The sequence below is a fragment of the Tamandua tetradactyla genome, chromosome 1, assembly GCF_023851605.1.
Source record: "Tamandua tetradactyla isolate mTamTet1 chromosome 1, mTamTet1.pri, whole genome shotgun sequence".
NCBI classification, from domain to species: domain Eukaryota; kingdom Metazoa; phylum Chordata; class Mammalia; order Pilosa; family Myrmecophagidae; genus Tamandua; species Tamandua tetradactyla.
The window spans coordinates 56,959,855-56,985,272 of NC_135327.1; the positions used below are offsets into that span (position 1 = coordinate 56,959,855).

Genomic DNA, 25,418 nt, shown 5'->3' on the forward strand with positions numbered 1-25,418 from the left:
GTGCAGACCCTTGCTAGCTGCAGGCCGAACAAAGGAAGAGCAGAAGGATTCAAGCTCTAGAAGCAAAATAGAATTAAAAGATAGGCCTGTGGTACTGCAGACAAGAGTCTGTGGGCTCATTACTTTAAGGACGTCATCGCGACTGCAGGTTGGAAAAAAATATTAAAGCAATTTTTTGAGCAATTACCACAGTTTCTTCTTTGCCAATTCCTTCGGATAAGCCTCCCTCAAGAAGCCAATTCCAGCTGTAAGTGATAATGAAAGCATTCTTTTTCTTCTTTTTTCTTATGTTAAATACAAGTGAATTGATTAAATAAAAGACAGTCTTGATTGCTAGGAAATCAGTGGATGCAGATGCTGTGGCTATGGCACCTGGGGATGGAGGGATGGAGGGAGGGGAGGGAGGGGAGGGAGGGGAGGGAGGGGAGAGAGGGGTGGGAGGCCAAGGACACCCAAGGACTGAGGGCTCTGAGCTCTGGAGGAGGAAGGATTTGCCATCACCTGGTCCAGGCCTCACAATTTACAGGTCCTGGAGGGTAAGGGATGCCAGGATTGGCCACACATGCAGAACTAGATCCTGAGGCTCTCCCTTTTACTTCTCCCACCACCTCCCCTTTCCTTCCCCCCATTTCCATCCTTCTCTCTACCCCCACTTCCTTTCTGTAAAAGTCTGAGTACGTTTTTCAGTATATGTATCATACTTCAATAGAAAGGTTTTTTTTTTTTTAATCAGCCTTGAGGAAATAAAAGGAAGATATTCAGTGAAGGTTTTAAAAATGGAGACAAGGAAGCTGGAAATGCCTATAAAAGCTAGGTTTGAGGTAGGTCACGGGAATATAGGAAGTCTAACAAATCAGAGGGGTCTAATTAAAGAAGGCTTCCCCGGGGGAGCTGGGCTTTAAGCAGGCCTTAAAAAAGAACACCTGGCAGGTGCAGCAGCCAAGCAAAGGCTGGGAGCAGAGCCCTCCAGCAGTGGGCCGCACCAGAGGCAGCCTCGGGCGGGCCTGGAGGACGCAGGGTGTGCCGCCCCGCCTCCCATGCCATCGCCAGAGGCCCTCTTGGACTCCAGACCCGCTCCTCAGAGAGGCGCAATATACAAACGGACAATGGCCAGACCGCACGTGACAGCACGACGCTGACCGGAAACCTCCGCAGCTACCAGCCTGGGAAGACAAGGAAGCCAGACCACACCCTCAGCGCCCCGAACCGGCAGTCCCTGCCCCCTCCTCCCGCCCCGCCCCCAACCAGAGCAGGCCAAATATCCTCCCCAAACCAACCAATAGGTGCTCCTTTTCTAATTAGCCCGCCTCCCGCTGCCCGGCCAGCAACCTCCAGTCAGTGGGCACTGAAAGTCTTCCCTTTTTCCCTTTCTTGCAATATAAAGCTTTCCCGCACCCTTCCCTGCCTTTGAGTCCCTGCAAATGCCAGAGATGATGGCTAAGTCCTTGCTATAGTTAGCTCTGAATAAATAGCCTCTGTCCTCATCTGGGTGTCCACATTTATTATCCACATTGCCAACAGGAAGTATGGAAACAAACCCAACGTGGTGGTGAAACCAACTCCCTACCCTCACAAAGTAATCTTTCTACTGGCTTTTTTTTAAACAAAATTCACATTTTATTTAGATTGAAATAAACTGTACAAAATTGATTTTCTTCACCAAAAATAACAACAATATTTTCTGTGTTATTCCTAGATAGACCACAAAACACTTATTTTTGTAGGCTTCCCAGGTTTTGCTTATAAATCAAGGTGAGGCAGTAGATACAGTCATGGAGATAGAGGAGAACAGACAAATCAGCTATCAGTATTCATGGCTTCTCATTCTGTCTTGACCATGAAACAGAAGTGTTCAACACATACCTGCTAAAAAGCTTATGAAGGTGTAGGCTCAACAAAGGAATGTAAACAGCAACAACCAGATGTGGAAAAGGGCATTCAAACTTTAACTGTAACTTGTTCCTTTAGGTTCATTTGATGAAGACAAAATCTACACTGTAATCTTTGCTTGGCGAGCTCAGTTTCTCTCACTCTCTGGTAATTCCTTTAACTGTCCAATTCAAATTCTTTTTTTAAAAAGTTTTTTAAATACCAGAAAAACACCAAACAAACGCAAACATTCCTACTTTGATCATTCAGTTCTACATATATAATCAGTAATTCACAATATCATCACATAGTTGCATATTCATCATCATGATCATTTCTTGGAACATTTGCATCTATTCAGAAAAGAAATAAAACGAAAACAGAAAAAAAAATAATACATACCATACCCCTTACCCCTCCCTTTCATTGATCACTAGCATTTCAAACTAAATTTATTTTAACATTTGTTCCCATTACTTATTTTTATTCCATATGTTCTACTCGTCTGTTGACAAGGTAGATAAAAGAAGCATCAGACACAAGGTTTCCACAATCACAATCACCCAATTAAAATTCTTAACAACATACTTAAAAGTCCTACTAGTTAAAGGTCAGTTGTGAGCCTCATTTTAACATTCTACAAAATGCATTCCTTCCTTCCACATCTCCTTAAAATTTATTTCTTCAAAGTACTGACAACTGGACTGACAATTGGATCCACAGTGATGATTAATGTTATGCCTAAAATGACTTAAAGTAATTTCAGAGTGCCACTAACAAAGATCACGCAAAAATGAAACGTGGCACTTTCAATGCTATCTTCTGGAAGAAAGATGGGTCTTCAAAGCATGAGAGTTCAAACAGGGGCCCTTTAAATAGGTAGATTATTAATGACTAATGTATTCAATGGGAGACCTATAGGCAAAAAGTCAGTGATTAAGCAGCTTACATACATCTCACAGCTTCTCCAAATGTAAGATGAAAACGTGCTTTAAAAGTCTTTTAAGTATTTTCAATGGTTTCTGAATTACTCGTAGGAAGCTCTAACTTAGTTGTATAGAGTTTGATATATGTGTCCACCATCAAATCCAAATCATGTTTTGTATCAAAATTTATGTTAAGCAAAGCCAAGTTACTTGACCTTTGGTCTTTCGAAGTGTTCCTCAGGTATGCTTTGAGACGCTTTCGTCCATTTTCATAGCGTTCATTCTCAACCTTCATCACAGGAAGAATACGTAAGACCTTCAACAAAGCATAAACATTAGGACAAAATTTGATGTCAGGCAGATGGAGGGCTTCATAAATGGTGGATGGAAGCTCTGTATCTTTTCCTCTGTGTTTCCACTTGATTCTCCAACAATGCAGCTCGCCTGAGAGTGTGTCAGGATTGGGTAAGTCACTTCTGTACATGTCAGCATGGTGTTCCTCTGACTATTGAACTTGAGCTGTCCCATGACAGAGGGTACCAGAGAGAAGCATTTAAAAGCTTTGAGGTGCTGTTCTGAAAATATATCTTTAAGTTCCTGAATACTGTGCTCCACTGGTGGAACACTTAGGGTTTCCTTACAGTAACTCTCCAAGATGAACTGAAATTCCAAGTTAGCTTGCTGAGCTCTGTGGAATTTACCAGGAAGTTTCATATGAATATCAAGTTTGATTGCCAAATCTGTGGCTTCCTCAAACCAAAATTCATGATAAACTTCAATATTTTCCATCACTTAATTTAGTGAATGCAGCACTGCAGTCAAGCTGCTAGCTGCAAAGGAGACATCAGAGGTTTTGCCCCTGGAGATTTTTCCCAAAGGCTCTTGTAAAGTACAGGACATTCTTAAGAACAACAACGGTAACAATGAAATAAAAATCTGTTAGTGCGCAACAGAGTACAAATGCTCGGCCAGCCATACAGTTATTCCAGCTAATATTTGTGTCACTATTTATTCCATCTAAATACAAAACAAGCACTTGCAGGAGTTCCACTGAAATTTCAAAAGCATCATGCCTGCTTGTCCATTGAGAATGGCAAATTTCCTTCAGTTCATTACCCCTTTCTTCACTGCTCTGAAAAAGGACCGAAATTACATTGTCAAGTTCTAAAAGTAGTTGCGGTGATTGATGTAAAAAAGAAGAAACTTCCTCAGTTGTTCCCAATGCAACAGATAGTCCCATAACAGGCACTGATTTTACTAACCCCATATTTAAGGCACAGGAAGGGCAGAGTGTGTAGACAGCTTGGGGGTATTTCTCTAGAAGTCCGGAGGCAACAACTTTCATTTTGGAAGAAAATCCACTGGACACAATGTAAGCCTGTCCACGACAGTATTCCATGTTTAGTCCCCATTTCTCAGTTATTGTTGTGTGAAATTTCACATCCCAAATTTCTGCATCTGCTTCATAAAGGAGGAATCCCATAAATTCCTCTCTCAGGTTATGAGATTCATCCGCAGACCTCACCAGCACAGGCAGGTGCTCTTCCCCTGCTCTGTCTGCTGCATCATCAGTGATCGTTGGAAAGAAATGTGAGTCTCTCACTTCCCTGGGAGCTCCTTCCCGAATGCAGCTCCCGCGTGTCTCCAGCATCTGCTTCTGCTGTGTTTTTGAACAGAACAATGTGTTAACTGCTGTTGTCTCAAGTGCTTTCTCAGACCCTCCTCCCCAGAATTTACTCGGCTCTCCAGCAGTGCTTGGAAGTTACCAGGAGTGAAGAGACTTCGGGAGGTTCATCGGCCTCATGGCCATCCAGAGGTGTGTTCTGTTTTCCCGTAAGAATCAAAATTTCAAATAAAGATTTTAGGTATTCTTTGTTTTCCTTCTCTTCGAGGGTTAAAGGTAAAATATTTTCATCCTGTTCTTTACCTCCTTCTCCTGCATTTGGGTTCTGAGCATTGCTGTTGTTTCTTTATGTTTTTGTTCCTGTTCAGAAGTTTCATCAACTTTTTTTTCCATTTCAGTCTCCTGATTTCATCTTCATGCAATTCTTTTATTGGTTTCCTGTGTCTACAATGTGGATTGTTCAAATGCCTGGTAAGATCAGATATTGTTGGCATAGCATTATCTCGAAGAACTGTCTATAAGGACTCTCCTGATGACTCCACAGGTATCTGCTTCAATTAATTTTGAGAAATAAAATAACCCAATCATTCTTTAGTTTTCTGATGCCTCTGCATAATATATAGTTCTACAGATCACAGAGGTCTCAAAGTGTTTGGCACCTAACCGATAACGTTTATTTAGCTGATCGGGTGTTTTATCTGCCAAGTCTGCTCTCCTTCAATTCTCCACCCACTTCTGGCATCTGGTCGGCCCCGCGGGAACCTGAAGAAGGCCAGGTGGGACTGCGTGCTCTTCCCCGTGCAGCTGGGGGCAGCGCAGAGGTCCGGCGTGGTGGCCTGCCCGCCGGCCGGCCCAGTCCTCCCCTCCCCTCCCCGCCTCCCCGTCGGGGCCGAGGAGGGCTCTCCTGACTTCTAATGCCATGGATGAATTTTACTTATTTCTGTACTTTCTATATAAATAAAATCATAAGCCATGTACTCTTTTGTGTGTATCTCTCATGTAAGGACACCCTGTGAGATGTAGCCATGTTGTGTGCAGCTATAGTTTCATTCCTAATCATGGCCATATACTAGTATTGATAAATCAGTATATAGCCATTCTACCGTGGATAGACATTTGGGCTCTTTCCGGTTTGGGGCTATTGTGAACCGTGCTGTTAGAAATACTCTTGGACCTATTTCTTGGACCTATCTCTTCGTGGGCATAGGCTCTCTTTTCTGTTGCTTCGTAATAGATATGCATATATATTTAGCTTTAGTAGATACTACTAGTTTTCAAAGGGGTTATACCATTTACATTCCTCCAAAAGCTTATGCATTTCAGTTGCTCCCTATCTTTCCCAACACTTGATCTTGTCAGACTTTTTCATTTTAGCCTTTCTAATGGGTGTTTTTGTAGATTTAAATTTTAAAATTTTCTTATTCCATAGAGACTCTAAGTGGTAATTTTTCCTGGCTTTAGTTATTATAAATATTAATAGTTATAGCAAATCAAAATAAGCCTTGTTCCCCCTACCACCTCCCCACATTCCCAGAATACCCTATTACATCACTCACTTATGTATTAGAGATAGTGGATAGTGGGAAGGGGCTTTTGGTGTGGGATCTTTGCTTTATTTATTCTGTGTCTACATAGCCTAACCCAGGGCTGTGTGCAAAGTAAGTGCAAAATAAATATTTGTTGCATAAATAATGAGAATGATATGAAAGTCTGTCTCCACCATATATTACCAACCATTTGAAGGTATGCATGGTATCTTCGACATCTTAGGGCTTGGACCAGCACAAGGGAATCCTTTTATGACATCTGCTAAACCAAACTGGCCTGCGGATGCCTGGGATTTTAGGCTGGTGCTCCCTTACCCTGCCTCATCCAGTCTTAGCCACTGAGCCTGGGTACATGCACAATGATTACAATCATATTGTTACCACCTCCCTGAGACTATATTAATCATATTATTGCATATAAATACAGGGTTCTAGCAAATGGCAGAGCTTGGCACACCAGGCAGATATGTGTTGGCAGATAGTGATTTGAAGCTGAAAATACCACAGAAAGACATGTTCTTAAATTTAATCCATTCCTATAGGTATAAACCCATTTTAAATAGGACCTTTTTGATGAGGCAACTTCAGTTAAGATGTGATCCACCTCATTCAAGATGGGTCTTAATCCTCTTGCTGGTGTCCTTTATAAATGGAATAAATACAGAGAGAGAAAGAGAAAGCCACAGAAGCAAGAAGCTGAAAGCAATGAAAGCAAGAAGAGAAGGGAGAGAGACCAGCAGAAGCCACCATGTGCACTGCTATGTGGCAGAGGAGCCAAGGATCACTGGCAGGTGGCAGCCAGTCAGAAAGAAAACATTGCTTTGATGATGCCTTGATTTGAACATTTTCCCAGACTCTAACTGTAAGTGAATAAGTTCCCATTGCTTAAGTGGAACTGTTTCATGGTATTGCTTTAAGCAGCCTAAGAAACTAAAACAAGGTTAAAAATCTCCCTTTCAATGGGGTACCAGGCTCCAGATACCTGAATTAGCTGTAGCTCACTAGCACAAGACAATTCCAGCTCTGGGCCTGGGAATTAGTCCTCCCTTATATTGCTCCTCCAGGACTCTCTCCCTCCCAGTCTTCTAGACCAGTGGGAAACTGGGTCAGTAATAGGACCTCTTTCATAGGGCTGGTGTGAGGACTACCAGAGCTAATATACAAAGTGCCTGTCATGCAGCAAGGGCCTGTGGTGAGTGGGGGCAATGATGGCCATGACCTTTATGTCTGCCACTGGGAGCAGCAGCAGCAGCCAGAAGAGAGAGCTGCTCAGGGTGACCAAGACCCAGGACTGTGTATGGACTTGGAGGTGCTAGGCTAAAGGGAAAGGGCACAGAGGGCTGAGCACAGGGATTATATGACTTCCACCCGTGGGGGGAGGTGTGCTTCCAGTGTAAGAGCACTGAACCAGGGGCTTTTCTAAGCCATCAGCTGAGTGGCAGTGAGTCTATGGAAACCTGGGCCCTGAGAGTCTGAAGGACTCCATTCCCAGGAGATAGAAGCAGGAGATCTGCTGCAGGGTTTGAATCTTGCTGGGTCTGGGAATTTCTGCCTGCTGGGAGGGCTGTCAGTCTAAAGGAAGGCCCCTGTGCAATAGGGACAATACCCATCAATCATCACCAGTCTGGGGAAGCAGCAGTGCAGCAGCCAGGCATCTTCAGGGACCTTGGCCATGGAGGGACCTCCTTCAGTCCCTTCTTGGTAAGCCAGGGAGTCCAGGACTGTTCACACTTTGATCTGGTTCCAGAAAAGGGATGTCACCTGCAGAGGCTGAGAAACCAAGAGGGGAGCACCTGTTAACTACTGCTGCATTGGGAAAAACAGAGGACCTTTGCCACGAAATCCTCCAAACATGTCTGCCCCTTGGTTTTCTTCTTTTTTTTTAACTTTTTATTTTGAAGTAATTTCAAACTTTCATAACTGTTACAAAAATAATACAAATCCTACGCAAATAACTCCAGCAACCCACCCCTCCATATTCAGATCCACGAATTTTAACACTTTTGCAAATTTGCTGTATCATTCATTCTTCCTTGCTATCTGTCTGTCTGCTATCTATTTACCTACCTACCTACCTATCATCATCTTCTTTGAACATTTGAGAGGTTGCACACATCATACTTCTTGAAAATATAATACTTTCATGTACATTTCCTGTGAACAAAGATGTTCACTTATGTAATCGTCTTGAGTTCTCAGGTTCAATAAATTCGACATTGAATAAAGCTTACATTCTATATTCTAAAGTTTTAAGTCCCAGTAACGTCCCTTTTAGCCTTTTCTCCTCCGTTTGTAGATCCCATCCAGTATCATGTATTGAATTAAGTATCATTATCTCTTTACTCTCTCCCCTAGGTTTTCTGAACACTTCATTCTCTAGAACTTGTACAGAAAAAGGGGAGGTAGACAGGGATGAAACGAGACTGGCCTAGAATCTATCTTTATTGAAGCTTATCCTACTCTCACTGCTTTTGTGTGTTTGAAATCCTTAAGTGATTTTTTTTTTAAAGAAGCAATTAATTTGAGGTCTGGCAGGGTAAAACAATCCAAGCATTCTGCAAGGGAAACAAGGTGATGGGGTGGCATTGGTCCAGCTTCAGAGGTTGTCAAGCAGGATTCATAAGTTTCTCTGGGAGAGAGCAGCAGCGGAGGCGCATGTGACTTAAGGGAGATTGTTTCAGCAGGACAGAGGTTTGTATGCAGGTACCTTTGCTGGAGGTTAAGTCTGCCCCAAGCAGTCAGGATGGTTTTGGGCTCTCTGGTTTTACCCCAGTCTTCAACTGAAGGTGAGGTATGCTGTCCCAAGTATCCAAGACTGCCTGCCCCACAGAGGGCAGAGGTGCTCCCGCTCTTCCTTGGGTTCTGGCCTCCACATCACCCAAGCCGTTCAAGCAACCCACCTGCTTCCTCCTGCACACTCCCTCCTGCAGCGGAAAGCCATGCCCCAGACACCTGACAGTTCCTCCACATCTAAACCAAAGGCATCTTCCACAATGGTTGGTTACCATGTTCAAAATCCCACCACTGGAGATTATATGGATACTTTATTTAAATATGCCAATGGTTAAGCTCATTTAAGATACCCATTTTTGGTGGTTCTAAGTATATTGTTAGTTTTATTAAAAAAAAATTTCACCATTGGAGCATCATTTTTGGGGGCTGCATATTGTCTCCTCCTCCTCTCCCTTTGCCCCTGCCAGTGTCTCTGGTGTAAATGTAGCTCCTTTTCAGCCCACAGGTGAGCTGAGCAGGGGAAGGGGGCTCATCTGGCTGCTGGGGGTAGGGGAGAACACCCCAGCCCACCATGCATAGCTGCCCCAGTGGACACTCCTCCCTCCCAACAATTTTCCAAGGCACACATTAAAATGAGGGGGCAACTGTAGAGTAGAGAAGGTCAGGGTCTGTCTCTGCCTCTGCCTCCAGAGATGGAGCCAGAAGAGCCAGTCCTCCATACCCCAACAGTGTCACCATCGCACACATCCAACCTTTAGTAAATGCAAGGCACCAGTTTCAGCTTCACACAGATAAATTCATTTAATCCTCACAACACACTACTATGTATCCCCATTTTACAGATGAGAAAACTGAAGCACAAAGAAGTTAATACCTTATCCAAGATCACAGAACTGGTGAGAAGCAGAGCAGGGTACAGACCTTATCTTCTGTGCTCCTTGCCTTTCATGCCCTCATCTCTACCAGCTCAAGCAAGGGAGAGGTGGGACAATCATTTAGTGGCCACTTTCTCTGGGTCAGGCACTTGGCAAGCATATGTATGCTTCAATCTCAGAAGAACCCAGTGAAGGAAGAGTTGTGATACTGTCGACACTGGGAAGCAAAACCAGAGAAGATGGAAAACTGGCCAAGACTCCACAGCCCAGGAAGGAGTGGAGCTGAAATCAAAACCTCTCCCTGAGCTTAATCGAGGGCAGGCACTCCTTCCCTAACCGTGCAGACAGCTGAAGAGGAGGATAGAGACCAGAAGAGGGACCAAGGAGAAAGATGGGGTGAGGAAGTTGGAGATGGAGATGAGGGCTGGTGCCAGCTCTGGAAGGTGATTCTTAGACCTGGCATCTGTCCTGAGCTTCCTGGACCTCCCAAGCCACCTGGTTGGGGAGGAAACTGGGAGGCACTTCCCCTGCCCCTCCCACCCACTCTAATCTCATAGCCTTAGGCTGCAGGGGGTAGGGGTGAGGTCCTGTGGGGTTCCCCAATGGGCACAACTGCCCTCAGGCCTACCAGCTGCCAACTCTGGGCAGGATATGGGGGTGGTGCTGCTAATCCCCATGCATTGTTCAGCGGCACTTCCTGACTCTCCCGGGAGGTCAGGGATATCCATTTCAAGGACAAGGCCTGAAAGAGGCATTTCCTCCTGAGGACAGGGGAGTGGGACCAGATTGCCAGGTGGGCAAGGTTTTGGAGTCCACAGGGCAGCCAAAGAGCCCAGAAAGTTGAGGATGGTAAGGGACTCACAAAAGGCACAAACCGAAAACCATATGCTGACCCCCAGGACTTGGGCCAGCAACAGCATGGCCTCCCACCAGGCCTGCAGTCCTGAGTACTGGCAAGCAGCCTTTCTTCCCCACAGACCCAGCCCCTGAGAGCCCCACGAAAGTGACAAGAGGGAGGGCCAGGTGCAACTGCAGAGGGAGCAGATATGAAGTGAAGGGCCCAAGGGACTTCAGTGGTGCAGGTGCCGCCGGTATAGTAAGGTCAGGGTAGTGGCCAGGAGTACCCCGGCTGCTGCCACCCCAAGCCACGCAGGGAAGAAAGTCCTGCTGCAGAGCACCTCCTCCTCTGGGAGCTGCATGGTGGGACCCGGCCCAGGGTGGCCCTTCAGGAGGTCAGCATTGGGACGCTCAGCCACTTGAACCCCAAAGGTGCCCAGGGGGACCTCCGGAGTGTTACTGGGCCCTGCATCTAGGGAGTCGCTGCAGCTGATGGCGAGGTCCTCAGAGCAGCCTGAGAACGGTTGACTGTCCTCCCGGGATACCAGCACTCCAGGCATGCTCAGCTCTGTTCCCAGCCCAGAGGTATAGATCTCCAAGGTGCCTCTGGCACCTGCAGGTGCTGGAGCCGCTGGGATCTCCTGGGAAAGAAAAAGAGGTAATGGATGGGACTGGGGATAGTGGGGAGACAAGCCACATTGGGTGGCCCATTCCCAGGCCAAGGCACTGCAATTCTTCCAACTAGCACTGCAGTGGCCGCAATTCCCATCCCATAAAGCCCCTGGGGCCACTGGTTCCTGGGAAACCACTTTGACTGTGCAAGGAGGAAGGGTCAAGGCCCTGTAGCACCATCAATGATGACCCCTCCAGGGCAGCCCTCCCCTTGCTCCCTGGGAGACCACTCCTACCTTGCATGACGTTCTGCCTGGGTATGACTTGGTTTCAAGGGCAGACAGCAGCAGAGGGATTAGATATGAGGGCTAAGAGTGGCAATGGGGGCTGCTGGGTCAGAGTGGCTTTTACAGCAGGGACTGCTGTCTGCCAGCCCTGGTCACAGACAGGCACATCAGATATCCTAGTGGTGAAGAGGAAGCATCGCCAGACAGGCCACTCCGCTCTGCCCCTCACTCACTAGCTGCTCCCAAGTAACCTTGCTTGCTCATCTGTAAAATGGAATTGCTAAACTTGACCTGGAGCTATAAGCTCCAAACAGCTTAAGCAGATGACTATTATGTCTGCCGCCCTGAGGCATCCATATTTAGCTCTGTGGATCTGAATGAGGCTGGTTCTCAGCTGACCAGCCCAGGAAGGGGACAGAATGGGGACTGGGGAAGGATCCAAGGACAGGGTCACATAGGCAAGCTCCCCTAGTGGGAAGGGGCCTGGATCACTGCAAGGAGCAGTGGGGACTCACCTCTTCTGGTCTGCTGCTGCTCCTGCTGGTGGGCATCATGTTGGCTGCACTGGGCCCTGTGCTAATGGGCACCCTTTGGTCAGACCCTATGCCAGCGGGCACTCTGGAAGGCACTGTGCCAACACGCGTTGAGTGGGTGGGCAACCTGGACAAGGCCGGGCTGGTGGGCACATTAGAGGGCTTTGTACCAGGGATCTTTGAGCTGGTGGGCACCTTGGAGGGTGCTGTGTTGGAAAGTGCTGAGTTAACAGGCAATTTGGAAGGCACTGTGTTCCCAGGCATCAGGCTGGTAGGCACCTTAGAGGGTGCCCTGCTGGCAGTCATAGAGCTGGTGAGCAACTCTGCCTCACTGGGGAAGATGATAGCCTCGGCTTGGTCATCAGCAACCCCTGTAGAAGCCAAGCTCACAGGAGGTAAGGAGGAGGTGCCAGGTGTTGATCCTGGAAGTCCAGGCAAGTGGCTTGCCCTAGGAGTAGAGCGGGCCAGAGGCTGGAAGGAGACAGATGGAGACACAGGCCCACGGGGTAAAGGTGGTGTATGACTGGAGGCCATGCCTACAAGTGATGAAACAAAAGTAGAAACACAAAACCCACATAATTACTATCTCAAAATCACAGGTGCATTGGGATCAGAGGGCTGGAGAAGGATCCCTCTGCCCTAAGCCACACCACCCCTGCTGCATTCAGGGCTCCCAATCTCCTGCCCAGGGAGGAGAAACCACAGCCCTTTTGGTATGCAAACAGCCCTGAAGGCCCAATGGCTGAAGCACATCCTTGGGTCCTGCCTGCTCTTATGCCTTGACCTGGGGCCTCAAAGTTGTTCTCTCACAAGAGTGAAATGGGTCCTAGCTCTAACAGCACCTAGGAGCTTGGAGAGCATGATTCACTATCCTCTCTGCCTTTTTTCTCCTGCCAGGAACACCTCCATGGTAGGCTGAATCAGGCACCCCAGAAAAAAATATAATCTTAACACATCCCTGTGGGAGAGAACCCACTGGAAATAAACTTTTTGAGTATGAATGAGTTGGGCCTTAATCCTATTACTGGAGGCTTTATGAAGACAAAGCCAGGTAGAAAAGTAAAAGCTGGAAGTCAATGGAATCTAGAAGAGAAAGAAGACGCCACCACATGCACAGGCATGTGAAGGAACCAAGGACCGAGGGATGAGCAGCAGCCAGCCTTTCAGGGGGAAAGCATCACCTTGCTCACACCTTGGTTTTGGACTTATCCAAGCCTCAAAACTATGAACCAATAAAGTCCCATTGTTTAAGTCAACTTCTTGTATGGATTTGTTTTAGCAGCCAAGAAACTAAGATACCCCCTTTTCCTGCTGTGTCTGACTTTTCTTCCTTCTCTTCAGCCTGGTGGGATTCTGCAAGCTCTTCCCTACTGCCATCCTTTCCCCCACCAACAGCAGCTGGAGCAATCCCAGATCAGGGCAAGGGGCAGCGAGGTGACTCAAGCAGAGCAGCTTACACCAGTCATGTGGGACCGGAGGCCCAGTCAGCCACCAGTGTGTGCAAATCTCCTAGGAGACCTAAGGGATTGGGGGTGGGAGTGGGTAAGGCAAAGACAAAACCACCTCTGAGAGGAGGGCCTGCCTGGGGGAAGCAGGAGGCGATAGCAGGTGGTGATAGCTCATTTTAAAGCTGGGTTCATCAGAACTCCCCCTGGACTGACAAAGGTGGGAGGGTGTGTGGTGAGATGAATCGGATGCGTCCCCCAAATCTAATACCAAAGACTCTTGTAGGACCTATGTCCACAAACATTTTAAAATCTAAGTGCCCCTGGCCTTCCTGGCCCAAAGCAGCAATTTCTGAAAGGGATTCCATGGCAAATTGACACTGTAAAATTCAAATGAGTAACTGGGGAACAGTTTTGGGGTGACATGAGCATGGGGCACTAAGACGGCTTCTCTGAGCTTTTAACTGCTGATGTGCCTTGTGGCCATCACGGATGACTGACAGCTGGACGGGCATCAGTGTCACATTTAACAGTTTGGGAAGCAGTAGAGCAGAGAGATGCCACTCTGGGGCTCAGGATGGACAACGATATATTCCTGAGAAGGGAGACCAGATGTCCCCTGCGAGCTGAGAAATTTAAGTGATCTGCTGGGGTGGGGCAGTGTCTGAAGGGTTCCCCTGCCTATGACTGACCCAGTCCTGTACTCCTCCTCCTCCAACCCCCCCTCCCCGGACCTGGCTAATCCCTTTGGTAGAATTCACAAATGATCCTAACTCTCCCCACCTCCCTGTATCCTTGGCCATGCGACACTGTCAGTCCTCCCATCTAGGGAAGGAGTATATTTCCCCACTTCTTGAATCTGTGCTGGCCTTGTAACATGCTTTGGCCATAGAATGAGGCAGGGGTAAAAAAAAAAAAAAAAAAAAAAATCAAATGCATAATATCAAGTAAGATGCCAGAATGAGGCCTCAGCTATCCATCGCATGACATCAATAAATGCAAATAGGCCTTTTATCTAGGGTACAGACAGATGAGTAAAAAATATAGATAAAAAATAAACAAGTAATGGGGGGACAAAGGTTAAAATAAATTAGGTAGATGGAAACACTAATGGTCAATGAGAGGGAGGGATAAGGGGTCTGGTATGTTTGAGGTTTTTCTTTTTTCTTGTTTCTTTTTCTGGAGTGATGCAAATGTTCAAAAAATGAATACACAACTTTGTGATGATATTGTGAGCCACTGATTGTGCACCACGTATGGAATGTCTATATGTTAAGAATATTTGCATGTTTGTATATTAAGATTTATCAACAAAAATATTTTTAAAAAAAATGAATGGAAAAAAAGAAAATGAGACAGGGGTGACATTGTGTCAGTCTGAGACTAAGCCTCAGGAGGCCCCTTCTCCCATCCCTCAGGGCTCTCTGCCTAGCTGCTATAAGATTGGCTTGTCTGTGTAGGATGAGAGACTACCTGGAAGAGAACCAAGGTACCTCAGCCAACTGCCAGAAGCACAGGCACCAAGCTGACCATGGAAAAAAGGGGGAGTCCAGCCATTACCAGTGGAACTGCCTGGCTGAGCCAGCCCAAACTGCTGACTCACAAAACCATGAGCTAAAGAAATGGTTGTGACACATAAACAAACAAAATATATATATAATCATTTAAAAATGGTTGTATTTTAAGGTACTAAATTTTGAGGTGGTTTGTTATGCAGCAAATGCTAACCAGTACATCTGGCTGTTTCTAGAATGAATTCTCTTTATTCCCACCCTTGTCTTCTGAACAAGAAAGTCAGGGGGCAACTCTAATCCTCCATCTCATCTGGGAGGTCAGAGAAGCCCTGTAACTCCTGGTTCCATACAGACCTGCAGTCTGGGTACTGCCCAGGTCTGTGTCTTGCTCCTGATGCCCAGGTCTGTGTCTTGCTCCTGATGGCTCCCGAGGGAGGGCTGCCAGGTCCGAGGAGGGATTGTGGGGAGAGGGCAGGACAGCCCCAGAGCTGCCTGTCTGCTGGGCCTCTTCTGAACTCTGTAAGAGGGAAAATGTGAATTAGGCAGCAACTTCTCCCAGGAACTAGCAAAGGATCTTATTCTTATGAGCTCCCACAGGCCTCCGCCCACACATGGGGCTCAGGAACTGATGGAATCTTTGCCTGGGCCCTGGTCATTGTCAGACCCCCATCCACAGGCAGCCTTGCATCTGCTTCAGAGAAAAAACACACACCATACCACAATCCCTATCCACCTGTGTGGACCTCAAAACTGTGGCCCCACTACTGGTGGATGGCAAGGAGTGGAGGCTGCCACAGGTGAAGGCCTAAGCAGTGATCTGGGACAGATTCACGGTGGGGAGGCATTGGCGCTTCCAGGCAGAGATTAGGTATGACAGGTGGGGCTGGGGGAGGGGGGCACGGCAGCGCTTCCAGAAGGCTGGGAAGCAATGTAAAAGCTGATGGCCCAAGGTAGACTGTGAGGCCGTACCTCTACCAGGGACTCTGGAGGCCAGGAGTCCTGGACAGGCTTGGAGTAACTTGGTTCCTCCTCTCCACAGCCATTGAAGGGGGTGCTGGGGGCCGCAGAGGGTGTGGAGAAAGCCCTCTCAGCAGTGTGTGGAAGGCCCTCTCTATACTCAGCAGGGACTGGCGGTGGCTCCAGTGAGGACGGAGGATGGTTTGAGATCCCTGGAAGACAAAGAAACAGCAATGTCAAGGAGGAGTAAACCTCCTTCACACCCCCTTCCTCTACTCTGGGTCCATGGTACAGACCCCCCATTGCTCCTAAAGTGTCCTGACGTAGGATGTACTCCTTAGAGGCAACAAGCATTGCTGAGGGTATGGGGTAAGGTGGGGAGTGGGAGGGAGAGAGAAGGAAGGTCAGGGAGAGGTAGGAGTGAGGGAGGAAGGGGTGAGCACGTGGGAAGGCACATGGGGCTCCAACCATGTCAGAGTCACCCCATCTAGGGACCCAGTGGCTTTCTCCTCCTTCCATGACTGCCACCACTAAGGGACACCTGCCCTGGTGCTGCCTCTTCACCCCTACCATTATCTACCACCCCAAAGCCCCTTCAAATTGGGGACTTTCACTGTAATCTCCATGGGAAAAGCATTAAAAATAGGGGGCAGAAGGGTTGGGAGCAAATGTGGAATGCTCCAGGACTGCGAAACTGGCCAGGTCCTCTGAGCACCCTTCACTGCTCAGAGCATTGCTGAATCACATTTTATTTCTTCCTGTCTTGCTCCCTCAGACCCGGACCTGGTGCTCAAACTGAAAAAGAAAATTGGGAGGAAGTCTAAGGGATCAAGGGTAGTCCCGGAGTAGAGGGTGAGAGGGCTCTAAGGGAAATCAAGGCAAGGGGAGAGAAAAAGGAAGGAATCCTGAGGGAGAAAGAAGAGTGAGAGGAAAGAAGGAAAAGAGATGAGTGGAAAGAAAGAAGGTTAACAGGGGCAAAGGGGATGGAAAGGAAATAAGAAAGACCGAGAGGCACACATTGTTCCATGAAAATTAAAAGAGGCCCCATTTGCTGAACATATTAGAGCCCCAGTTAAGCATTCAACATGCAGTTATCGCAGAGCATCCACCCAGCCCTAAGAGACAGGCACAGTCTGTCATCAGCTCCATTTTACAGGTGAGGAGACTGAGTCTCATGGAAATGGAAAGACTTGGCCAAAGGGCCCGGCCAGTCAGTGGCTCAGCCTGGATCCACACCCAGGAGTGATGGCAAGGAAGGTGACAAAGGCATGAGGCACAGGGGCAAGGGGAGAAAGGGATAGAGTGGAAGTCAGCAGAAGTAGGCAGGGGTTCCAGGAAGGGGGGCCAGGGCAGGAAGCTCACGGGGCAAGTTGCTCTGGTAGACACCAGCCACTTCATCAGCAAGACCAGTCAGCTCACAGGTCCTCAGTGCCTTGATGAGGGTGTCCACCCAGCCATTGCGCCGCCGAAGGTTGCTGAAGAGTTCCCAGAGCGTGTCCCGGTTCCCCAAGCGCGTGTAGGAGGCCCGCAGGCGATCCTGCAAGACACAGACCACTGCACTGCTCCAGCCAGGGGGCTCCTGCTGTTTCCCGCCTGGGAGGGCCGCTGCGGAGGCGGCACCCAGAAAGCTCCGAGAGGGAGGCACCCTAGTGAAACTGGGTCAGAGCCCAGAATGAGGGATGAAGAAGGAAAGAGAAATAGTAATGACCACAATAACAGGAAAGGCAGCGAACACAAAGGAGGCTCCTACTATGTCCCCGGCCGTCTGTTTAGGGATGTGCATGAACTACCTCATTTAATGCTATCATTAGCCCAACTTCACTGATGAGGAAACTGAGGCCTAGCAGGATTAAGGCAGAAAGATCCCAGTTTTGATGCAAAAGTCTCGGGATTAGCAAAGGAAGAAAAGTGGGGGTAGGAAAAAGAAAATGAAAGGAAACATAAGAGGAAAAGAGAGGGGATCAATAATAAGAAACAGGGGATGAGAATATGAGGGAGATTGTGCAAAGATGACAGTGTTGCAGTTTTACCTGAATTCACACACACAAACAGAGCAACCAAATAGGAAGAGCAAAATCCCACAGAAAACATTTACAAAACTCAGTGACAAGGTCATCTCTGTGAACCCCAAAATACAAGAAGAAAAAGCCAAACCCCATCAGTCACAAAAACCTGTGTGCTAACAGATCTGTGTGGTAGGAAAGCAACCGGGCTTCTGAGAAAACAGGACAGGTGTGCATTGGGTGCCCAGGGTCCAATTTGAGAACAGGAGCTAAAGGCTGGAAAGGCTTCTGTCCCACTTCACTAGTTACTGGATGCAAGGATGCACTGAAGGGTCTCGAGCAGCCTAGCTCCTGTGAACTCCCAAAACTGAACCCCAGAACAGGGCTACACAACAAGGAGAACTGAAGCAAAATTACACAGGACCACTCAACAGCAAAAGGACAAACAACCCAATTAAGGAAATGGGCATTTCTCCAAAGATAGACAAATGGAAAATAAGCACATGAAAAGATGCTCAACATTACTAGCTATTAGAGAAATATAAAATAAAATTATGAGATACTACCACTTCACACCCAGTAGGATGCTGAGGATACGAGAAACAGGAACCTTAGGACCCTGTTGGTGGGAACGTAAACAGTGCGGCCACTGTGGAAAACAGTTTGGCAGTTCTAAGAAGGTTAAACAGAATTTTAACCTTCTGAGGCAATCTATCTCCAGGTATAAACCCAAATTAAATGAAAGCAGGGTCTCATATAGATATTTGTACACCAATGTTCATCACAGCATTGGTTACAACAGCCAAAATATGGAAACAACCCAAATGTCCATCTGGATAAATGTGGTATATTCATAACTGGAATACTGCTCAGCCATAAAAAGAAATGAAGCGCTGATACTTTGAGTGAAATAAGCCAAACACAAAAGGGAAAATATCCTATGATTTCTCTTATATGAGGTAATTAGAATAAGCAAAATCACAGAGATGGAAAGCAGAAGAGTAGTTACCAGAGTGGGGGGAGGGGGGAATGGAAGTTATTGCTTAAGAGGTATAAGTTTTGGTTTGGGATGATGGAAATATTCTGGAAATAAATAGCGGTGAAAGTTAAACAATGTTGACAATGTACTTAATGTCAGAGAACTGTCAACTTAAAATGATTCTGATGTTAGTTATATTTTACTAGTTAAAAATAAATAAAAAGAAAAATTGAGCAGGACAAGGACAACAGAGGTAAGGAAAGAAAGGGTTCAGATAAAAGTGGGAGAGGAGACCAAAGGCAGGAAATCTCAGAAAGCCAGCCACCAGTATATTTGGGCACTACACCAAAATAACACAAGACGGAGCTCAGTGAAATTCAAAGACATCGTGAGCACACTTCCTCCTAAAAGTTAAGGAAAACGAACTTGTGATAAATAAGCAACAGAAAAGTATTAGGGTCAAAAAGCAAGAGGCAGGACAGTAGGAAAAAGGAGTAGTAGGCTGTGGCTTGGCAGGAAACAGGGCTGGGGCTGAACTGCACAGCCCTGCCCAGTCCCAGGCTCACCTGGTCATTTGCTGTGAGGCAGGGCAAGAAAGGAAGAATCTCCAGAACATCGATACTGCAAAAGTTGCTGTGATGGTGGCGGATATATTGATAGGTCTTGTCCTCAGCAAACGTCATCGCTGCTCAGGTCTTGAAGAGAGGAGAGAGGGCTCTGTCGCCAGGAAGGGTAGACAGACTGAGAGAGAGAGAAAAAAGACTGGTATCAAACAGCTTACACCGGGTGGCAGGGTTGAGAGTAGGGTGGGACCCCTGATTGCTGGTGGGACTGTAAAACGGTACAGCAGTGGAAATCAGTTTGGCAGTTCCTCACAAAATTGAATATAGAATTAACATATAACCTGGCAATCCCATGCTTAGGTATATACCCAGAAGAAGAGAAGGCACCAACTCAAGCAGATATTTGTACATAAATGCTCATAATAGCATTATTCACAACAGCCAAAAGCTGAAGCAACCTAAGTGTCCACCAACAGATGAGTGGATAAAAAAAAAAGTGATATAGACATACAATGGATTATTACTCAGTTGTAAAAAGGTATGAGGTTCTGACACATGCTACAACATGTATGAACCTTGAAGACATCATACCAAGGGAAATAAACCCGACATAAAAGGACAGATATTATATGATCTCATTTATATGAAAGACCTAGAATAAACAAATTCTTAGAAGACAGAAAGTAGATCACAGGTTACCCAGGGTCAGGGGAATGAAAGTGGTTAAAACAGGAAGTTGAGTTGTATATACATCACTACAATAAAAAGTAAGAAGCAAAACCTGATGGCCAAAAAAGAACTGGATCCAGAAGATCTAGGGCCCATTTCTGCTCTGTAGGTCAGTCAATTTGCAGCTGTGCATGTTTTTCTAACTGCTGTGCCTAGGAGTGGACTGGCCCCCCTCCTGGTACCAAGGCCTTCAGGCTGATAACAAGAGGGATCCACCCAGAAGTGCTGCTTCTTTGGGGTATATGAAAAACAAACAAAAAACCTCCATAACATGATAATAATAGAATCAATCATCCTACTTCAGAGATGAAGAAAATGAGGTGTCCTGAATTTAGCGGGCTTACTAGTTAGTGGAAGGGCAGAGAAGTGAGATCTTCTGCATCTAGGATCAGGTTCTTCCCAGAACAAGACTGCAGGCCCACCACTAAGACTTGCCACAAAGATGGTGGAAAACCACATTCCATTGACCTGAACTCACTGTGCGACCTGGGGCACCTTACCCGTCTTTTCCCCATCCGTAACACAGGGGAATGTTTCAACAAACCAATACCTCAGTCCTATAAACCTGAAATTAAAAGTGGCTCAAATACAAGCAAATGCTGTTTTTTGCTGATGAAGCACTTAACCATGTGCAATTACAGATGTGCATGTTGGCTTATTCTTACCTGCCTCCCCCATCAGAGAGTGCTGCAGGGAATGAAAGAGGAGGCCTCTACCATCATCCAATTTATATTCTACTGGGGTGGGACAGATAACAAATCAGTAAACACATACATACATAAGAATTCCAGATAGTAAAATATTAGGGTAGTAAGAAAATAAAGCAGGGAAATGAGATTGAGGCCCTGGAGAAGAGGGTGTGACTGGAACTGGAAACCTTTCTAAGGTGACATTTGAGCTCAGCCCTTCTCAGCTGTGAGAAGACTGGAGTTTCAGGTAGAAGGCACAGCTAGTGCAAGAGCCCTAAAATGGGAATGTGAGAAAGCAGATTAGTGTAGTCATTTAGTTTAATAAACTAGAGGAAAGGACAAATCAAGGTCAAGAAGGTTCCAGGATGTAGGGTGTTGTAGGAAAGGGCTTTGGGTTTTATTGGGAGTCAAATGGGGAGCAATTGGAGGGTTCTGAACAGGGAAGGGATCTAATTTATGTTACAGACCTCTCTAGTTGTATATCTGTCAAGGGGCCAGGACGGAAGCAGAGTGTCAAGTCAGGAGGCCACAGCAGTAGATGGACGATAGGTGTTCTAGTTTGCTAGCTCCCAGAATGCAATACACCAAAATGGAAGTCTTTAAAAAGGGGAATTTAATAAGTTGCTAGTTTACAATTCTAAGGCCACAGAAATGACAAATTAAAGTAAGTCTATAGAAATGCCAGATGTAAGGCATCCAGGGAAAGACACCTTGGTTCAAGAGGACCATGATGTTTCAGGGTTTCTCTCAACTGGAAAAGCACATGGAGAACACAGCAATGTCTGCTAGCTTTCTCTCCAGGCTTCTTGTTTCATGAAGCTCTCCCAGGGGCATATATCTTCTTCATCTCCAAAGGTCTCTGGTTGCATGGGCTCTGGCACTCATCATTCTCATGACCCTGCTCTGTTGCTCTCCTGTCATTATCAAGCTTTTTCCAAAATGCTTCCTTTTTTAAAGGATTCCAGTAAACTAATCAAAACCCACCTGGAATGGGTGAGGCCACATCTCCCTCTAATGAAAGGTTAATACCCACAAGAGGTGAGTCACATCTCCTTGGAGATAACTAATCAAGTTTACAACTTAAATTATTGAATAGGGATGAAAGGAAAAGGGTGCTCCCACAAAATTGGTTTTGGATTAAATCATGGCTTTTCTAGGGCACACAAATCCTTTCAAACGAGCACATTTCACCCTCTGGACCCTAAAAAAGACATGTTCTTCCCATATACAAAATACATTCATCTCATAACAATATCAGAAAGCCTTAAAGCATTTCAGTAGCAATATAAATGCAATACAAAGTTAAAACTAGTACAAAGTCTCATCAAAGTCAGCTGCAGGTATGGTCTGTTCTAAGGTAAAACTCTCCTCTGGCTCTGGACCTGTAAAACTCAGAACAAGTTATTTGCTGCCAACATACAAAGGAAGGACAGTCATAGGATACACAGTCCCATTTCCACAGGGAGAAATTGGAAGGAACACAGAGGTCACCGGATCCAAGCAGTTTCGAAAACCTGTAGGGCAAAGTTCATTAGGTTTCAAGGTATGACAGTCATTTATCTTTAGGGCTTTAGAAAGTGGCAGTCCCACCCTTTCCAAGCGCCTACACAGTGGCTCGCCTCTCTGAGTGTTCCCACAAGACTGGATTAGGATTAAAGCATGGCTTTTCTAGGGTATACAAGTCCTTTCAAACCAGCACAATGAGTATGGCCAGGATGGTAGTCACGGTGGCAAGGGGTAGGTAGCTTCCTGATGTCTTTGGATGTTGGAGGTAAGGGAAAGAAAAGATTCGAGGATGACTCTTGGGTGCTGGGTGGGGTAATTGACCAAGGTAGAGAAGCCAGGGGAGAGGCAGCAGCACCGAGGGAACTTCGCAGCTCAGTTTTGAGCAAGTGTAGCATGAGATGTTATTGGATATCAGGAAGGGAAAGGGGTAGAGGGGAGGGCCAGTTTGGAGTAAAAACATGGGTGTCAGGCTTGGGTAAGACCTCCTGGAGACAGTGTTGCTGCACAGAGGACGTAAAAGCTGCTGAGGCAGTCAGCCCCTTGCCACATGAGAAATGGGGTAGTGGTCCTGTCTATATGTCCACAGCCTCACATTAGAAGACCTGCTTTGATAATCACCGTGTACTACATACGTTCTGATAGGGTGAGTGCTAGTGACAGGTCAAGGAAGCTCAGGGAGGTGGGGTACTGAGTAGGGCCTTCAGGAGACAAGCAAACTCTGTGGTGGGTAATGGACCCCTCTCTCCTTCCCTCCCTATGGCACCAGGTACCAGGAAGGAGTCAGATGAGGCTCTTCTGCTGCATCTCAACCTCATCTTTAAGGGCAAGTGGGGGAGAGCAATGTAACCCAAAAAGAAATGTTTATGTATCTTTATTGAGGGACTACTATAGAAAGGCACCTCCTAAGGTTCTTCCATTAACTCTCCCTGTGGTTCCAAGAGAGAGGAAGTGATGTCAGGTCCCACAGCGAGCCAGTGGAGGAGAATTTGAACTCGGATCTTGATGTTTCACAGCAGTACACCATATGCCTTGTTGGCACAGTGAGATCCACATGGCCCCCTGTATTCAAGCCCAGGAAGGGTCTGAGGCCACTTTGGTGGGGCAGGGAAGTCATTGGGTAGGTGTGCGCCTGGGAGGATACTCCACTCATTCTCTTCTCTTGAAAGTTTTTGGAAGAGGTTGAAGACATCTAAGGCAGCCACTGTTTGCAGTTCACAGACTGTCCTTCCAGATGTTTACGGGGCTTTCGCGGCATCCAAACAAAGAACGGTGTTTTTGTCTTATTCAGGGTTTTTCTGGAACCTCCTTCCCGATTCAAGAGAAAGGAAGTGGCCTTGCGTTCAGGGTGAGAAGCGGAGGGTTTTCAACCTGACCGATCCAGGGAGCATTCCAAGAAAAAAATAATCACCCACCCGGGAGGAAGGAGGCCTCAGATCCTTGGCCCGGGTCCCTGGGCCAGACCCAGGTCCGGGGAGGGAGGAGGGAGGGGAGGGTGTTTTTCCATGCAGTTATCACTGCCAGGAACTCCCGGACACAGGGGAAACTGTCAACCCTAGACCCCGAGGCGCGGCCGCCGCCTTCACGGGCTCGCGCGCTCGGGCTCGCGCTCGGCCTCGCCACGAGGTCACCCTGGGCCTGGGAACAGTAGGAGGAGTTAAGGCTGGGTGCCGCGTCGTCTTCCGGACCAAGCTCCCCTCTAGCCCGAGCCGCCGCCCCGCGCCGCCGCCCGCGGGTGAGTGCAGCACGTGGACCCCCATGATCCCCCCATGATCCCAAGCCCCATATGCCGCCGGACCCTTTCTCCCCGGAGCCGCCTTGCCCCGAAGCCCGCGCGTCCGGCGGACTACCACTCCCCCTCGGCTCCTGCCGCCGCGGCCCACCTCCACGAAAGGCCTCGGTGTCTCTGGGCCAAGAGACCGGGCGCCCTGGTCGGCGACCTTACCTCTGGAGGCCGGACCCGGCGACCTGCAGCTGCAGCCTCCAGCCGTGAAGTCTCGGGGCGGGGCTGACGGGCGCGGAGCCAGGGGCGGGGCCGCGCGCCCATTGGCGGCAGCGGGGGCGGGGCCGCGCGTCCGGCGTGGGGGCCTGTGGGACGGGGGCGGGGACTTGGCCTGCGGCGGCCGGGAGCCCGGCCGAGGGGCGCGGAGCCGCGTGCCTATTGGCCCGGAGGCGGACGGGGCCACGCGAGGGCCTGTGGGATGGGGGCTGGGACTTGGCCTGGGGTGAGAGGCGGGTTGCGTGGGGTGTCCGGGCTGGGTGCAGTTCCAGTTCCTGCTGGGGCAGTAAGTTATTTTCTTCCCTTGTACATCGCGAACAACTTCCAGGGGAAGTCTGCGGTCTCGCCAGAAGCGAGGCAGGCGGCGGGCCTCGGAGTCTCTGGGTGGTTTGGAGTTCCTAGCTCATATGCCCTGGGTGAAGCTCTCCCTCTTTCCACCGTGCTCTGAGGGGTGAGGGGCTTTAATCTCCTTGGTTCATGAGTCCCAAGTTTTGACACACAGGCGGCATTCAATAAACGGCAGCCCTGGAAAGCAGTCTGGTGGTTCCTCAGGAAGCTAAGTATAGAATTGCCATATGATCCAGTAATGCCATTACTAGGTATATATTCAGAGGACCTGAGGGCAAGAACTCAAATGGACATTTGCACACTGATGTTTATACCAGCATTATTTACAATTGCCAAGATATGGAAACAGTACAAATGTCCATCAACCGTGAGTGGTAAACCAAGCTGTGGTATATACATACGATGAAATAGTATGCAGCTGTGAGACAATAAATTTATGAAGCATGTAATAACGCAGATGAACCTTGAGGACATTATGCTGAGGGAAATTAGCCAGAAACAAAAAACAAATACTATATGGTCTCACAAATACAAACTAACATGAATGGGCAAACTTGGAGAATTGAAGTTAATAACATAGGCTATCAGGAGATTGAAATAGGGTAGAGAAGGGACATTTGGTGCTGAAGGAATACAGTTTGTGCAACAGGACTGATTGTAAAAATTCAGAAATGAATAGCACAATAGTACCTGATTGTAGTACGATAATGTTAGTAAACTGAAAGAAGCTGAATATGAGAATGATGGAGGGCTGGGGGCACATATGACACCGGAAGAAAAGATAGAACGTAAAGACTGAGAAGGTATAATTAAGGAATGCCTAGAGTGGACAATGATGGTGATTAA

General features: G+C 47.4%; 1 protein-coding gene and 1 pseudogene across 4 annotated transcripts; both read right to left on the minus strand.

Moving 5' to 3' along the window:
- Positions 1 to 1,486: 1,486 nt before the first annotated feature.
- LOC143680683 (52 kDa repressor of the inhibitor of the protein kinase pseudogene) lies at positions 1,487 to 7,640 on the minus strand (annotated as a pseudogene).
- Positions 7,641 to 7,833: 193 nt separating this feature from the next.
- On the minus strand, positions 7,834 to 24,251 carry MAVS (mitochondrial antiviral signaling protein). 4 transcript variants are annotated; one of them, XM_077116587.1, is made up of 8 exons: positions 24,171 to 24,203; positions 20,699 to 20,767; positions 19,308 to 19,482; positions 17,122 to 17,296; positions 15,772 to 15,971; positions 15,157 to 15,319; positions 11,826 to 12,379; positions 7,834 to 11,052 (listed from the first exon to the last, which is right to left on the minus strand). In XM_077116587.1, exons 3-8 carry the CDS (start codon positions 19,422 to 19,424, stop codon positions 10,645 to 10,647), a joined length of 1,617 nt encoding a protein of 538 aa, XP_076972702.1. In that variant the 5' UTR covers positions 19,425 to 19,482; positions 20,699 to 20,767; positions 24,171 to 24,203; the 3' UTR covers positions 7,834 to 10,644. The 4 variants fall into 4 exon arrangements, with proteins under 4 accessions (XP_076972702.1, XP_076972712.1, XP_076972693.1 ...); XM_077116597.1 differs by having other exon boundaries at positions 20,699 to 20,770; positions 24,171 to 24,194; XM_077116578.1 differs by lacking the exon at positions 20,699 to 20,767 and having other exon boundaries at positions 24,171 to 24,251.
- Between the last annotated feature and the right edge of the window lie 1,167 nt (positions 24,252 to 25,418).